Here is an 18,523-nt window from a genome sequence, read left to right on the forward strand (position 1 = left end):
CAGTTACTAGGGATGCACAGATATATCGGTGTCCCGGAAAAAGAAAAACGCAGAAAAGTCCACAAATCGTTTTAAGTCCCACATGTTGACAAAACCCCTGTAATACAGCATCTGATATTAAACTCTGATATATCATTATTGTAACAAGAGAAAACAAAATCTGTGTTAGTACCCACTTACTGCCCCAATGAAAGTCTGTAAAGTGCCCACTGCATAAACTAAATGGCCCAAACCGCATATAATTATAGCTACAAATTGCACCCTCAGAGTCCGAAACAGAGAAATCGTCATCCTGGTTCGACACTAAATGACCTAAGCATCCCGAGTACAGGATGACGTACACACTGGTAATCACTTGAGGAGTTTTGGCACGCTTAGTGCAGCGCTCGGGACAATGTCTTTGAATATTGGTGTGTAGTTTGGGCCTTGCTGCCTCTGACTCTGTTCCACAGTTTCTATGATGGTTTGCTTCATCTCCCTGCTGGCATCCCCTCTAACAGCAAGAAGAGTGGCTATGTGGTCATCTCTAAAACAAACAAAAAATAGTGAAATGTAAACAATTATACATAACATTGCAAACAACCTTACTTTAGCAGCCCACTTATAGTAACAGCGTTTGTGGATCAGATGGCCACAACCGCTATCTTATGGAAAGGATGACCTCACCAGAGGGTTCTGCTTACTCTAGTCACGTCAAACAGCAGAAGGTTTACCTCTCCCAGTGTACGGGAAGAGTTGATTAATTAAGACTTACTTATGGCTTAACCTAAGGGGTATTTGACATAAGAAGTGCTGGTGTGCTCTTTTAATAGCCATTTTTCCTCAGAACATATACAAACAATGATAGGCTGTATGCTACGAGTCCTCAGAAAAGAGGGGAAGGAGTCCCAGAATACAGAAAGGACCCTTACCTGAGATCGGGATATCTGGAGACCAGAGTGGAGACTTCCAGGTAGAGGAGTGAGGGGTCTGTGAGCTTTATTACTTCAGCAATGTCTATAATGGTATTACAGAGTCCATCCGTCTCCTCACCAAAACCCTGGGTGAGGTAACAAAAACACAGAAAGGGAAGGAATGAAAACACTTGAAATATGTTGTAATAAAATATATTCTTTATTACGCTGCATAACAGCCATCCGTATGCCAGCCTAAGGGATCTTTTCCCGCCTCTTACCATTTCCATATTATCTTGGCATATCTCTTTCTCACTCTCCCAGTTAACTTTTACCCCTACTCTGAGGATGCGACCTATATATAGAGGCCGTAAGAACTCTCCAATCACATTCACTAAATGGATGGTGAAACTTGTAGTGCTTTCAAGCAGACCTTTTCAACTTCTGTTGCCAACAGTTGCAAAGCAGTCCATCGATTAGCACACATGTGAGAGACACTTATTGGTTTATCCACCTGTGCTTAACAGAGAAGATTCTGGAAACATGCAGCCTGCCACAAGTTAACAAATGCTGAGAAACTTCAGCAATCAAAATGGTTAGGTCTCAACAGAAGGGAAGCCAGAGAGAGTTAATCAGCGTGTAGGAGAAGCAGGAGTATTGGAAACCTCTTCTGCAGAGGGATAGAGACATTCTGTTTACAGGGTTCGGAAGGCTACTAAAACATTACAATTATCAGGAAGGACTAAGGGATTTGACAGAAGGGAAGTATATGTCAGTACAAGAGGTTATAGTCTGAATTTTCAGGGTCAGCGGCTTAGATGCAATATAAGAAAGTATTAATTTATGGATTCACACAAGCCTGTCTATGGTGTCAAGAAGGGTGGGAAAATCCACTAACCAAGCAGGAACAAATCACCGTGCTTTTTCATTACGGTTCTACAATGTACTTTAAAGGCCTGTAGACTTACAGAAGCAAGGCGCTTAAACAGAAATTTGAACTGATCTGCTTCCTTGATCATCTTTTCAGCTCCTTCCTTGCGCTCTTCAGCATTTCTGAAGGCAATGCGTTTCTGCATTATTGCTTTAATGTACTCCGTCACCACCTTTCGGTGGGCTTTGACTGTCATTTCCTATAAAGATGAAAACTGTATTTTTAATACCAGAAGTGGCACACATTATTTGACTTTAAAGGGTTCAGCATTTGAAAAACAAAAGCCATCAAATAATATGCAATAGCATACAGTAATTCGTAATAAGTAGTCAACAGAATGGAAACAAATGGCACAAAATTGTGAGTTTGGCTGAGAGTTAAGGAAGTTCTAGTCCAAAATGCAGCTAAAGAAGCAAACAGGATGGTTTTTTTTTTAGGGTTTTTAACCCTAAGTTATATGGTTTTATCCTAAGCTTGTGTTATCCTTGCCAATTGCAGTCAAAGTATTCGGTTACAATGGCATGTAAGGCTAAATAAAGCGATCCATCTCACATTCTTTTCTATAGTAAACATATACAGCGTCTATAGAATTGAAGGAAGTGTACTACTTGATATTAAGCTCCATAAAAACGCCACTTTTTGTACCTGTTTGTAATGGGTTTTAATTCTGGCAAAGTCGTTAAAATAATCTTCTATGGTGACGCAGATGGTATCCACGGAATTTGATCCTCCTAGCCACTTCCTGGTCATTAAATCATACAGATGTTGCTAAGAAGGAAATACAATTATGAAAAAGCAGAACCTTTTTCTATTACCATTCAACCTGCGTGCAAAACAATGGGGGTTATGTTTACATATGTATATATGTGATTCTGGTGGAAAGTTTGAATAATGGCTTTATCACCATAGCAACTAATGGAATGGTACAATACAATTAGCAAGAACACTCAAATGGCTGCTATGGTGATAAGACCAGTTTAATTTTTTTTTTTTCACAGAGATCCTTTATTACACTTATAAATGTTAGGGTCACAAGTGTTCTCCAAATGCAGGCTTCTACCCAACACGGCTCCAATCGATAGACCAAAGGTTCTTCAAACGTGTAGCCAATCTCTTACCCGGGTGGGCCACACTCTGTGAGACCTCAAGCGGGGGCAGCCGCTCTGATTCTCCATCAGAGAGCAGAGTACACAGTGCACTCTGAATAGAATTACGTAAAGATGCCAACACGTCCCTTAAAATCATAAAGATTTTATGTACACATCCATAGGAACAGAGACAGAGAATCCTCTTCTAACACGTTTCACCCATATAGGCTTAATCGGCGTCTTTACGTAATTCTATTCGGGGCGAGCTGCGTAATCTGCTCTAATGTTTCTTTGATTCTACCCTACACCGGACATAAATTAGTTCATACTGCTCATCCAAAAGACCTGATAAACAAACCTACATATGATACGTACGGCTCAGCAAATGTCAGCAAGATCATCATATATAAAGTATATATAAAGAACTAGTACTTTTCACTCCTCTAATACCTGTGTCAGGTAGACGGACAAAAAAACTAAACCAGCATATCTGAAAATGATTTTGTTTTGTATGTGAATGCCAACTTCTTCTTCATGACACTTTTGCTGTACAATGAAATCTCTAACTCGGATATGCATATAGTTCCACTGACAAATTCTAAGTATCATAGGTTTGTGTTCTGCAAGATGTGACAGGGCGATACATGTCCGGTGGCTGGTCAGATGCTTTCTAGAACTATATGCTTAGCTAACATTTGTAACATGGCAATTGATGTGAGGCTGCCCAAACTAGGAAGTTCTGAAGTGCTTTCCACTACTGGTAAAATAGTATGAACCACCACACGTTTAGCCATCAGGTAACTGGAAAACAGATTGGAATGTCTCTTAAACATACACGTTGATGATGTACTCAACCATACTGTATGACATTTATAGATATTTTCACACTGTATAGAACAAGTAAATAGAAGATATCTGAGGCATTGAGGTCTTCCTGAAAATTAAGTCATCATGTCCTCACCTCCAAGTCCATGAAAACTTCATCTAACAGGCTATTGCATCCATCGTTGGCAATGTTGTCTAGGATGGTGTCCATAGACAAGGAACTTGTCATCGTCATATCCTCATCGTGACGTAAGTATTTCCTTTTCAGGCTGACAATTGACTCCCTAAGAAACAGCAAAGAACATGTAGGTAGGGTTGGTGCAAGTGATACGCTGATATCGTGTCCTGCATGCTTACAGTATCAAGATTTATAGTTTTAGAACTGTTCACTTCTGAAATAATGAATCACATTATTGAAAAGTGATCAGTTTATTTGTGCCAGGTTGCTGATGGATAATATATGTAGTATAAGACTCACCTTTTCCTAACATGGCCTAGTTTATCTAGATGATCCACCAACTTAACACACTCACCACGCATCCAGGGACCGAAACATTAATAAGCAAGCTGTTTTATCCTTCCTATTTTCCAAGTATTTTATTCTGCTGTATGTGTGTATTTTTTCTTGTGAGTATACACTAGTTACAATTGCACAGTTTCTCTACACTAGAAATTGAATACACAAGTGAAGATTTTAAGAGTTTACAAAAAAAAAAACCTTGTTCATGGTGTAATTATCCACGCTGACAAAGTCCTTTGTGATTTATAGGGATCTCATGGACTGCAGCTCACCTTCTATGACACTTTTATGCGTACATAGTTGTAAAAATTGTCAAGATGTTGGGGCACACATGCCCATTATCTCAGCTAGAGTACTGTTAAATAAACCAGCTTGTGCTTCTTACTTAAAGGTCTGACAGTTGTTGATGATGGCGATCATATACTGGACATAACATGCAGGAAGCTGGCGGTTTCTCAGATGCTCCTCTTTATATAGCTGTGCTTCCTCTGCGTACCTGGTTAAAAAAAAAAAAAAAAAAAAAAGGAGAGATAGCTTAAAAACTTATAATAAATATATAACAAGCTACCAAATGGATAAACCTGTGGAAGCTTGCAAAACAATTGTAATTCCTCCAGCAAGTCCTTCATGGATGCCCATGTGAATGGTAGTGGAAGAGTCACAGAAGTTACAAATCTTACAGTAAACAAACTCCCAAAAGGGAGGGAGAGAGATCAGGAGAGGATAGGTAGATCTGGGTGTCATTGGCATAAAGGTGGTATTGAAAGCCAAAGGTTGGGATTCGTTTGCCAAGTGAGGTAGTGCAAAGGGAGAGCAAACCAAGCCCTTGGGTACCTCAACTGAAGCCGAAGGGAGGTACCATCATCCCATTTTGTTAACATTCAAACATACAAGTACTCATACATTTGTGATACATCATCAGTTTGTAGATTTTTTTTATCAATGCAGAAGTGCATCAAATAAATGCGGTAATTGATTCAAAAATATTACCATAGAGATTCAGGGATGTTTGTCTTGTAATATCGTATACCTAACATGCAAAATGAAACAAATCTGAGCTGAAGAATGAGGGGGAATAACTATGTACCTGTTCAGAAAAGTATTCATCTGTTGGAGGCACAAATGAAGAACCTTTTTTTTCAAGTCTTCACTAATCTGCGCAGCCACCTGAAGATTTTGCTCAAACATCTAGAATCAAGGTAGGAACAAAGCACAACTTTACACAGAAGCATGCCATATTGCAACCGTCACTCAACAACCTTTGCTTAAGGCATGCAGTTCTTACATTCAAGACGAACATGGCTAGGTTTCTGCACCATTTTTAGCTGCCTGAAGCAGCCAATCACAGATAGGAAAGTGATCCCATTGAAGCCAATGGGAATGTTTTCTGCACAGATAGTTAAGGAAAAATATGAATATTGTATTTTAGCCTATTATACTCACATAGAAACAAAATGGAGCCAGAGACATTTCCTTAAATCACAAAGGTGGTAGTAGAAGCATTATTAAACATTCATCTACAGACACCAGACAAGCCAGAAGGCTTGTTTTTCCCTCAGAATCTCATGGTGCTGCCACAACCACAAGGGATTCTGGGTAGGCACATGCAAATAAGGTCAACAATAACCACCACTCATGGACATCTGGCTACTGCACCTCTTACCAGAGTTTTGTCTAAAGGCTGTTTTGTACAGCAGACAATTACCGTATTTGCTCGATTATAAGACAAGGTTTTTTTCCCGAGCAAATGCTCTGAAAAATACCCCTCGTCTTATAATCGAGGTCGTCTTCTAATCAGACCTCAAAATGTCCGCTGGGGCCAGGCTGCTTACCGGGCTTTGGTCGCGAGCAGCAGGAGAACAGGAAGCTAGCAGAGTGTCACATAACTCTGCCTCCCCCCTCCTTCCTCTGGGGGCGGGGCCAGAGAAGTTGCTCGCACAGCCGGGCCCCTGCAGAAGTCTTCGAGTGAGAGATCTGCAGTTCAGGTAAGGCGGTGAGGTAGGGTTTTTTGTGATTAATGTGTGAAGTATGTGTGATTAATGGAATGAATGAGTATTTAAATGTTTGTGAATGAGTGTGTGTTAGTATGGATGTGTAAGGGGGGTGGTGGTGGTAGCATGGCATAGGGAGGCTGTACTCAGACTCCTATCATCCCCAGGTTCCAGCATGTACTGGCTGCCTTGGCTTGATAGGAGTGTGATTGCTGTTAGCAGTTATATATATATATATATATATATATACCTCCAGAAATGCCTTTTAACCCCCTATATGCCACTCTGCTCCATGATATGCCTTTTTACCCCCTATATGCCACTCTGGCATATAGGGGATTAAAAGGCATATCATGGGGCAGAGTGGCATATAGGAGGGTATAAGACATTTCTGGAGGCAGAGTGGCATATAGAGGGTTAAAAGGCACATCATGGGGCAGAGTGGCAAATAGGGGGTATAAGGCATTTCTGGGGCAGAGTGGCAACCCTGGGGGCAGATGTGCATAACTGGGGGGGCAGGTTGGCAAATAAAAAAAAAATATATTTTTCTCAATCATAGCTTTTATTAAATATGAAAATATTGTTTACATGAATTCATATTTACTAGTAAAACTTACTAGGGTTCCATGTATAAAGAGGATATAGAGGGGAAAAGGTGATCATTGTTGACCTTATTTGCATTTGCCTACCCAGAATCCCTTGTGGTTGTGGCAGCACCATGAGATTTCTGAGGGAAAAAACAAGCCTTCTGACTTGTCTGTAGATGAGTGTTTAATAATACTTCTACTACCCCCTTAATTTTAAGTGGAAGAGTTTTCCATCACCTTTACCAACCGTAATATATGTAATGGTATTAAGCCACGTAGAAACTAATTTTGTCCTCACTACATCAAGAACAAAGAAATGGCAAAGAAAATCTAAGCAAGTATGCCATAATCACAATTTGTGAAACAACTAAAAAATAAGATGGTTATGAGCAAATTTAGGGAGAATGAGTGAATTTGAAACTAATTAGTAACTAATAAGTCGGTATCACGTTTTAAGTAAGTTATAATTTAGCTTTTTCATACTATTCATTTTTAGTAAGATATTATACACCTAGAATTTTCTTTTATATATATTTTATATAGGAAAATACTATATTGTATCGTGTGTGTTATTTAATATTATATATACATACACACAAACAATGGTATTTTTAAGGGAGAGAAAATTCCACACGTGTGAAGGCCAACAAACTGTTTCTTATCTATTGGACTTTAAAACAAACAATTAGTACATTCCTGGCACCAGTGTGTTCTATTATTCTATTAATTAATTCCTTAGACAAGACCGCCCCTTAGTGGTATAAAATGGAAACAAAACTGTTGAAAGGGTTTTTATGGGGGTGATGATGGGGCACCACAGAGGTGGCCCGCACAGGGTGCCTAAACACCTAAAGCCGGCCATGATCCCAACTTGCACGTTCACCGGCTTCAGTGATGCTGCCGGCACTTCTCCGTCATAGAAGCCCCCGTGGAAGTGCTACCAATGGAGGTTGCCTGCGTGCATCGTGCAGACGTCCACTGGCCAGCCCAATAGACACCAGGGAGTCTGGGGGTGCATTGGTAAGTCGGGGGGGGGGACAGAGAGGAATATCTATAAGTAAGGAATGAATCAAGGGGGGACCTTAAAATGGCTATTGGTTTTCCAAATTTCTGTTTATACATATGCTCAACTAACTGCATAATAGATACCAAAAATGATAAAATACATGTATGACAGTTTTACCATTCCATTTATGTGTATTTTTTCTTTAAAAATATTTTTTTTCTTTAAAATAGCACCAAACATTTAGAGTGTGGCCTATAATCAGGTGCGGCCTATAATCGAGCCAATACAGTATTATGCAACCAGTTGGTCACCAATCCCTGGCAAAGGGAGCCATAATGTTAGTTTTTGTTGCTTTTTTCACCGGACTTTCCATGTTTTGTTTAAGGACTGTTTGCACAGATTACACGTAACTGCAGAGAAACCCAGCAACATGTATTCGGCCGCATCACCAAAAGTACAGAAATACCCCACAGGCATAGGTTTTTGTATATTTTTAGAAACCTACAGGGCACACTACATGACACGGTCATTTCACTTCATAACACACACAGTATAGGGTAGGCACACAGAAAATTACGGGTTAAATGACAATACAGTATACAAACAGTATACATTTTCACAAGTATATCAGCCTTTCTTTTTCTGCGCACATGCTTTTGTGGACACAACTCTCATTGCAAGGATCAGACAGTTTTTTTTTTTTCAAACTATAGATCAGCAGGCATCCTGCTTGTTTTTTTATTTTTGTTTATTATTTATTTTTATTTTTTTTTGCTTTGCTGAGGCTCACTTTACATGAATGGTTCAATGAGAACGTGATGCAGCCATTCATAAAGGAAGTTTGATGCGATTGCGCAAGATTTCCGGCACATGGAGGGTTAATGACGTTTCCCTGGCGATCCTGCCTAACGCTGGATAACTTTTCTTTTATTATTTTCTTTTTTGCTTAACTGAGGCTGCTGGTTGCTCAGCGGCACTCAATTTACATGAATAGAGCATAATGTTCATTCAGAACACAATGCCTCCATTCATAATGGAAGTCTCACAAGATCTTTAAAAAATATAAAAGTTTTTAGTTTTTCATATAACCTGTTAACTAGCACCTACTTATTTAGTCATTTTTTTCCCAACTAATTTTTGTTTTTTCCACACCAATTTTAAATAAAGGGAGAAACTTTTTTTGCCCTCTTCTCTATGTTTTGATCACAAAGGAAGCAGAACTCTGTATCCATGTTTTATTGATCACACCGTTCAATGTTACCAGTGAATGGGCAGAATTTCAGGTATCAGTGAAAAGGCACAGACGGGGCTCTCAGTGAGAGACAGACCGGACTGTCATGAGACATTACCTGGAAAACAATAGCTGGTAGCGTGGTCTGATAATATCCATCCTGGTCAGCTTCTGGCTCTGTAGCACCGTCCCAATCCTTTTTGTCCGTCTCCAGGGCCTTTCTCAACCAGCCAATAATGTTGGACTGAAAGTTAAACAGACCACAATAAAATTAATATGCCAACGTTGCTGAATGTGTAAATGAAATAAGTAACAGCGTCATAGTTTGGTATTCTAATAAACAGTCATTACTAAAGCATACAATGGGAACAGTGACTAGATCATACAGTGCAACAAGATTTGGTGACTCAGGAATGCCAATAAGTCTGAGGTCACGGACCTCTTACCCTTGGTTATAAATATGTAAGATGAAAGGGAACACAAAGCAATACTCACCTTTTCATTAGTGAATTACATAGACAAATACACAAGAAAATAACACACTCTCCTTTAAACATTACCAAGATACCCCGTTTCACCAGGCGGCCTGAAATTGTACTCCAATAAACGTGACTTACTCTTAGAGTTGCCATGTACATGTGAAGGAGCTGGTCCACTACCTCTTGGGAAAGAAGAGGCTTCATTGTCTTCACATCTACCTCTGGCATCAGCTCTATATTCCCCATCATTTCTGAGCTGTGATGAAGTAAGAATGCAGCAGATTATACACCAATCTAGCTTTATTGCAATTATTGGACACAGCATAATATAAATTAGATTAACACAGGCTCTGCTGTTCATTATGCCGATACTGGGTTCTTGTGTTAACAAAGCAAGCATTATAATGACAGAGCTTCAAAAATATTAAGGAGATTACTTTCAAATTAAAAGAGAGGATTAAGTATGCCCTGTCTGTAGGTGTTTTGTCTGTCTGTGCATCTCTTCTACATACAGTGTCATGAGAAATGTGGGATGCTTAAACTCTTTACAATGAGGTATGAGTCGATTTGGGACCTTGTGCATAACCGCAATGTCTTATTAAAGCATTATGTACTCTGCATGGTGAGTGTTTTGAATTACTGTATTTGCTTGATTATAAGACGACCCCCCAAAACTTGAATATTAATTTAGGAAACAAAAAAAGTCTGAATATAAGACTACTCTATAGGAAAAAACTTTTACTAGTAAATATTAATTCACATGTTTTTTCATATTTAATAAGAACTATGATTTTTGTTTTTATTTCCTTTAATTTGCCAACCTGCCCCCCATTATGCACATCTTCCCCATGGCTTGCTACTCTACCCCCCCCAGATATGCCTTATATGCCACTCTGCCCCCCCCAGATATGCCTTATATCCCCTATATGCCACTCGCCCCCCCCAGATATGCCTTATACCTGCTTCTATACAAGTACCTTGCAATCTATTTTTTTCCCAATTTTTTTCTGCTTGGCTATTATCTGAGTGACCTCCGTTTATTCTATTAAGTATACCGTAATAAACAAAACTACACAACCACACAAATCAAAAATTAATTCTGCAAAATATATTACGTTTTAATGCAGCTTCCGATAGTGTTATAAAGAGGCAGGCACATGTTTAAATCACACCTGGTAATCCACTTTGTGTGTGAATTCAGTACTTTCACTCACACACACGTACAGGCATACAACATCCGACTGAGTACATCAGCATCTACAGGCTAGTGACATTTTTCCATGTGTGAAAATCATACCCATGAAAGAAAAATGGTCTTCCTCACCTTTGATATGTGTTTAAAACCCAAGTAAGGAGACTAACAATTTCATTAGCTTCCAACTCTTCTGAGGCCAGTTCCTGGATTCGAGATGATAGGGCTTGATGATACAAATCCAACACCTTGTTGAAAATGTTGTAATGAGGCGGGAAACACTGCACCATTAAGTTCTTCACTATTATGAGGTCATCGAGCAGGTAGCGGCGGATAATTTCTAAATGGCGCACTAACCACATCTTATCAGATTCCCTTGTGTCAGCCTGACTTCCTTCGATTCTGCTCACAATTGTTTTCTCTAGAACATCAAACATTTTCTCCTTCCACATCTTGGGTCTTCCAGGTGGAATGAAACCAGTCTGCTTTTTGCGATCCATCATCCGGCGGTCAATCTTTTCCTCCCTCTCAATAATTCGGACTACCGACACAAGCAGGGTGGGATCTTTACGGACAGTGGTTATTGCCCTTTGTATTACCAGCCACAGCTGTTTGGCCAACTCTTCCGACAGGTGCTGCACTTTCCCAAAGTAGTTCTTGATTAGGTTCATGTCGTGTATGTTCTTGCTGTCCATGCGGTACTGTTCATACATGAGGTCATCACGAGAGCACTCCAGGTCCATTAGTTTTTTGTGAGCATCCAAAAGCTCTCCTTGCTCAATTAAATCCTGCGTCTCCTTCACAATTTCCGGTACTAAAAATAAAGATATGGGGAGATAGATTACTCATGCACAAGCAGGTTATAAAACTGGAGAAAATTTAATATTGGTCCAAAAAGAAAAAGAAAAAAAAATTAGCTTTATCTGGAATTACAGGATATTTAACACAATATGTGATTTCGAATAGGGACTGCAGAACCCCAGAAAGCCGCATAATTACCTGAGAATATGTTCTTCAGATTCTCTACAGCAGCTGCCAGCTGACTGTGCTGGACCACGGCATCCTTCACGTCCTTCAGACTCTCAATGGTATTAATGCTCTGCCTCCAGTCTTTGCTCACATCTGCAAGGGACCGCTGGATGTCTTTTACATCATTTAGTGCATTGTGAAGTTGGTTTAAGCCGGTCCTCACCCCATCAAGCTGTGACTGGATAGCTGCCTAAATTCCAAAGAACACATTTGAAAACATGAGTGCCAAGCAATGGGCAGGCTTATTGTGCTCTGAAGGTATACATTCACGTGTAGGGTGGTAATAGAGAGACAGCTTGTGACATTTTGCCCAAATTAATAAAAATTAATAAGTGTAATAACCATAGTACATAATAACTCTTACATCTGTAGTGGGGAAATTAATGGAAACAATGTTAAAGGAAAGAATGTTGAACATCTGAAGTCACATGGGTTTCAAGATCAAAAACATGGGTTCCTCAGGAAGATCATGCCAAACAAATCTTATTGATTGTTTTCATTGGGTGACTAAAGTAATTGATCAAGGTGCTGCAGTAGACATTGCGTATCTGGATTTCAGTAAGGCCTTTGACACTGTCCCACATAGAAGACTTATACATAAACTGCAATCTCTGGGTTTAGATCCCAATGTTGTTGAATGGATTAAGGAGTGGCTGAGTGACAGACAACAGAGGGTTGTAGTCAATGACGTATATTCAGAACAAGGTCTTGTTACCAGTGGGATACCTCAGGGGTCTGTACTTGGACCCATTCTCTTTAATATTTTTAGTAGTGATATTGCAGATGGCCTTGATGGAAAGGTATGTTTATTTGCTGACGATACAAAAATTTGCAACAGGGTTGATGTTCCTGGAGGAAGAAGCCAAATGGCAAACGATCTAGGTAAACTGGAAAAATGGTCAGAGCTGTGGCAATTGGCATTTAATGTGGATAAATGCAAAGTAATGCACCTGGGGCATAAAAACCCAAGGGCAGAGTATAGAATATTTGATAGTGTCCTAACCTCAACGTGTGAGGAAAGGGATTTAGGGGTAATTGTTTCTGAGGATTTAAAGGTAGGCAGACAATGCAGTAGAGCAGCAGGTAATGCTAGCAGAATGCTTGGTTGTATAGCGAGAGGTATTAGCAGTAGAAAGAGGGAAGAGCTCATGCCGTTGTACAGAGCACTGGTGAGACCTCACTTGGAGTATTGTGTACAGTACTGGAGACCGTATCTCCAGAAGGATATAGAAATGTTGGAGAAGTTGGTTGTGCAGAGAAGGGCTACTAAAATGGTTTATGGATTACAAGATAAACCTTACCAGGACAGGTTAAAGGATCTTAACCTATATAACCTGGAAAAAAGATGGGACAGGGGGGATATGATAGAAACATTTAAATACTTAAAGGGAATCAACAAGGTAAAGGAAGATAGTTTATTTAAAAGGAGAAATACTACCACAACAAGAGGACACAACCATAAACTAGAGGGGCAAAGGTTTAATGGTAACATCAGAAAATATTACTTTACGGAAAGGGTAGTGGACGCATGGAATAGCCTTCCAGCGGAAGTGGTAGATGTTAATACAGTAAAGTCGTTTAAGCAAGCATGGGATAGGCATAAGGCCAAGCTAGATATAGGATAAGGGCAAGTACTAAAGGAAAGTACTCAGAGGTTGGGCAGACTGGATGGGCCTACTGGTTCTTATCTGCCGTCGCTTTCTATGTTTCTATGTTAGTATATGCCTCTCCCTCTCTATGTTCCACAAATGTCAAACATAAGCATGAATGGTGATGCACAAAAGAGACTGCAGAGAAATACTTAAGTGATCTTTAAATCTGTCACAAATGAAGGCTGCACTCCATTGTCAGATATTTTAGGCTAAAAACCACGTATTGTTATATCTTGGCTTAGACTCACACAACTAGATGAAGTCAGAGCCAACTTGTTTTCTTTAAATCATATAAAGATTTTTTTTCTCTTTACATGGAGAATAAAGAAATAGCTATCTAATCAAGTATGCTGAATATGCTATGAATTGCTGATCAGTAAATGTACCACAGAATAGCTATAATTGCTAATATATGAAACCAGGAGCGTAACTAGAAAATTGCTCCAGGGGCCCCCAACTTCACCAAGCAACATCTCTCACAGTGCCACCTTTGACCCTAAACAGCTTGTGAGTGCTGCCTTTTCCCCAAACAACTTGTGAGTGCACAATAAATTATATCTTAAATAACTATACATTTTTGTGATCTGAAAGAATTAAGGGTCAGAGATAAAATCTCTTTGTATTAATATTGTTGGTGCAGTCTTCCGATAATTAATAGTGACAGGATTTGCATATGTGAGACACATATCTATCATAACACTATCTATGGCAAATTGTAACAAAAAAATCACTTGCATTCTATTTCTAAACATACATAAATGTAAATAACTAACCTTTAACCACTATAGTACATGTGCTTTATTTACTGATATGAATACAAAGTACGTATCGCCACAGAACACGCAGAGGTGCATGCTTTCGCCAACTTACCTTTAACCTAGCCTCTACAGATGCTTTCTTGCGGGCCTCCCTTCTGCGGTACTGCTCTACCTTATCCAACTGATCTGGTCTCTGCAGCATCCCAGCTACTCGTTGAACTGCAGTGGCCATGGCTTCCCTGTCTGGGTCCTCCATTCTGAGCTTGGATAAAGCAGAAAATAATTGTGGGAATAATTAAGAAAAATATAACAGTTTACCAACTAGGTAGCCACTTACACCATCTACACACACACACATTACACATATACACACACTATCAATAACTAGGTAGCCACTTATACCATCTATACACACACACACACACACACACAACCCTTACACCATCTATATACACACACACACACACACACACACACACTATCACTAACAAGGAAGCCACTTACACCATCTATATACACACACACACTATCACTAACTAGGAAGCCACTTACACCATCCATACACACACACATACACACTATCAGCAACTAGGTAGCCACTAACACCATCTATACACACACACACACACACTATACATATATATACACACACTATCACCGACTAGGTAGCCACTTACACCATCTATACACACACATTATACATATATACACACACACACACTATCACCGACTAGGTAGCCACTTATACCATCTATACACACACAATATACATAAACACTCACACTATTGATTACATAACACCATCATATGAAGTATGAGAGTAAAATGATATCTAACCAAAAGTGCATTATCGCCTAAATGTGACGTATGACAAAGTATGTGTACATAATAAACTCCATTATCTAAATAAGCAGAGGCAACATCGCGTTTATATATATATACACAAGACATTGCTCATCTTCTGTATATTCTGCTCAATAAGGCAAATGAATGTTTTAGAACAACCCGAAAAGTCTAATAGTCATACACGTGTCTCTATGAAACCTTTGAAATGGACTACTGGTGCAGTCTAGTGTTCAAAACATTCATCCACATAACCATTACTCAGAAAACATTACGAGCCAGATCTAAAAAAAATTAAAAAAAAAAATCTAGGTGCCATGACCACTGGTCCCTTGGGATTTTACTAGCCTTGAATTAAAGAGTAATATATTGAATGCGGGACTTAAAAACAATGTTTTCAAAATAAAGTAATAATGATTTTTTTACAAAAAAATTTCCCAAGATGCATTTCTCATAAATGAAGAAAAACAGCATACAGCGTGTGATTTAACACCAGTGATGTACGATACAAACAAACAAGCAGGGCCCTCAACACTTTCGGGTTGTTGAATAAGATCCATTCGGCCCATCTAGTCTGGCAATTTTTCTTATTAATCAGTCCTTGGTCTTGTCTTAGATTCAGGATAGCTTTATTTCTATCCCATGTATGTTTAAATCCACTCAATGTATTAGCCTCTACCACCTCTCCTGGGAGACTGCTCCACTTATCTAGTACAATATGTTTATATATATATATATATATGTTATCGATACAATAATTTGATAAAAATATGCTCATTAAAAACATAATAAAAGATGGGCAACCATAACTGCTCAAGTTTCTTAACAGCTAAACTAACAGTCACCAATAACACCAACCTCTAGGATCTACATGTCATCATTTAACTCAAAAGTTCCCAGACACTTAACTTTACAACCCCAGACATAAAGGCCGCCCTATCTGATCTTCTTACTTCTGCCCATTTCGTTAAATGCACTAAAAGAAAATGGCATATGGGGTGCAGCAAATGCCCAATAAATAAGATCAATAAACAGCACAGCAAGACGCAGAAGGCCCTAGCTAACGAAAACAGCATAGGAGAACACACCTTGGATGGAAAAATCACACAATAACGCTCCCCAAACTGTCAACATACACCTCCCTCTATAAATGACCCTCCTAAACCACTAGTTATTACTCGCCCATACAATATGATGTCCTAATGAACATATTATACCACTCCGCCTTCATTTTTGGGTAAAAATAAGCGATAAATATTTACACTGAGTTCAGCCACTATTCGGTTTCGTCTCTCTTTTGCTTATGACACTCTCCGTCACAAGGACTGTTGGTGTATGGATCGCCGTGACGGTCAAACAACCTTACATAGCGAAGTTCTCGCAGCGGCCATCTTTGATAAGGTTTGGATTCCGTTAATGCTTGCTTCCTGCTCTGTGTGGGTGTTTGCGGGCGCCAAATGTTTTCGTGTCATTTCCTCTTAGATTGTGCGAAAATAATGCAGTTTGTATGGGAAACTGTAGCAGCTGTTATGAGAGTTGCTATTTAGCAAGGGTTGAGACGCTTTTTGAGATTTTTGTATGCGGCTCATTTTTAGATGGGTTTTTAAAGCTTTTCACCTCCCTTCTATTGTCCCTCGGGATACGCTATTAAATGTATTATTGTATGACTTTAGTAAGAATGTTTTTTCTGGCTGTTATACAGTAGGCACTAAGTACTAATAAACTGGGAAAAGGATGCGACCCAAGGCGTCTGCCTTCTCTGTGTGCTGAGTGGTGGGATGGAATGTCACTCACTTTCTGCTTCAGAAACCAGGATGTTGTATGAGGGAAATTTTATTAAGACCTGCCAGAATGCATTGTTCTCCAGGACCGGCACGCTGTGGCACGCATTCACCAGAACTGATGCTCCAGCGACTGCAGTGTGCGGCCAGTGGCTGGATACACCCAGCCGCACAGTACACAGGCATTAAAACCATGCGTATCCCGCCATCAACCATATTTGTGTTGTAAAAGTGCCAGGGCCACCTTGTCATTGCCAGTCCACAAAGTTGTGTGGATTTCCCCATAATGTTGTGTTGCCAGCCACACAACATGAGTAAGGGGTGGCTTGACATCACAAACCACCCACGTTTTGTGGGCAGAGCTGCTCATGATATGGACACCGGAAAATTAGCAGTTACAGGAATGCCGAAACAGACCAAAATCAACCCAAAAAAACTTTGGGAGAAATATCTGTACACCAGAGAATATAACGACCGCGCTAATGACAATAGTGCCAAGCATGGCATACAATTAGCACCAGGAGACCACCCGAGGACGTCCGTAGCTGTTTATCCCCTACATGACCGGACTGTTTTGAAACTTTGGAATCTTGGGGAAGACGGCTCTTTTTACATTTCCGCATTGTTTGTGTTTAGCTGTAATTTTTCTCATTTTGTGTACCAGCATTTTGTGTACATATTCTTCAGAACAAGAAGAGCTTTCATTAGATACCATTATTTTGATCATATTATCTAATTTAATATAAAAAAAAATAATAAATAAAGTATGTTGAAAAACACCTTTGCTCTCTATTGCTCATATTGCTATTTCAAAAAAATTTCCACACATTTCAAAATTAGCGATATTATAACACTATCTGTCTTAAATCCCTGGAGACATATATAGAAAAGTAGACAACCCAAAATATTCAACTTGAGGTATTTTGACACTTTTAATGCAGCCATTTTACCACAAATCTTTGTTATAAAGGTAAATTTATTTTGGCAATTTTGTCACATAGGCACACATTTACTGAGAATTTAAAGGGTTACTGTGAAGCAACATTTCAATATGTGTTCAGCAACATCTTATGCCCATCGCAGCTCACTCCCATAACACCCTGCCACCCCATCTCATGCACTTCACACTAACCCATCACACATGTCCAACCAACAAAACCATCGCACCTAGCCATCACTCATCATGCCCATCGCACCTCACACACATCACACCCAGCCACTTATCACAACTTATGCCCATCATACCTCACACCCAGGCATAACCCTCATGTCGATCACACCCAGCCGTTACACATCAAAACTCACACCTATCCCACTTAGGGATCATCTCTATCACACCCAGTCATCACACCCATTACCCACTGATTGCTTCTGAAGCTCTCTATGCTGTAGATGGGCAGCACCACATTTGTAAGGCATGCTGCCTTTCTATAAGGCAAATGTGATCACACAGTGCCCCTGATTATTTTTTGTTGTTGATGAATGTCTCGATAACGAGGCATTGCAGCAACACCAGTTGAGTGGTATTTCTGCGATCATTGACCAGTTTCTTAGGCCACATTTAGTGCCAGGTATGTCAATTGTCTTTACCTGTATGTTTTTTTTTTATGTGCCTGGCACATCAATTGTTATGAAGGAGATGAAATCTGACAAAACTTATGTTGTGTCTCATCAGTCCTTGTGGAACTGGGGGTTAACTTGAATATGTGTTTATAGG

At 39.6% G+C, this 18,523-nt stretch overlaps 1 protein-coding gene across 1 annotated transcript; it reads right to left on the reverse strand.

The window, feature by feature from the left end:
- Nucleotides 1-351: 351 nt before the first annotated feature.
- On the reverse strand, nucleotides 352-14,438 carry LOC149302516 (exocyst complex component 3-like). Its single transcript, XM_089482342.1, has 12 exons — nucleotides 14,295-14,438; nucleotides 11,743-11,962; nucleotides 10,876-11,557; nucleotides 9,690-9,807; nucleotides 9,191-9,316; nucleotides 5,345-5,445; nucleotides 4,643-4,753; nucleotides 3,874-4,021; nucleotides 2,470-2,592; nucleotides 1,862-2,023; nucleotides 912-1,039; nucleotides 352-526 (listed from the first exon to the last, which is right to left on the reverse strand). The coding sequence occupies exons 1-12, from the start codon at nucleotides 14,436-14,438 to the stop codon at nucleotides 352-354; spliced, it is 2,238 nt and encodes a 745-aa protein (XP_089338468.1).
- Between the last annotated feature and the right edge of the window lie 4,085 nt (nucleotides 14,439-18,523).

Source organism: Sceloporus occidentalis, unplaced genomic scaffold (assembly GCF_023333645.1).
Source record: "Sceloporus occidentalis isolate IW3139 unplaced genomic scaffold, rSceOcc1.0.p SCAF_18, whole genome shotgun sequence".
NCBI lineage: Eukaryota > Metazoa > Chordata > Lepidosauria > Squamata > Phrynosomatidae > Sceloporus > Sceloporus occidentalis.

Excerpts from the sequence above, each read along its gene's own strand:
- LOC149302516 (XM_089482342.1), bottom strand. The coding sequence starts at position 14,438 with ATGGAGGACCCAGACAGGGAAGCCATGGCCACTGCAGTTCAACGAGTA. Across the intron at positions 9,808-10,875 it reads GTTTTAAACACATATCAAAG|CTCAGAAATGATGGGGAATA; the intron begins GTGAGGAAGACC and ends ACTTCATCACAG. Across the intron at positions 2,593-3,873 it reads AAGTTTTCATGGACTTGGAG|CAACATCTGTATGATTTAAT; the intron begins GTGAGGACATGA and ends TTTCCTTCTTAG.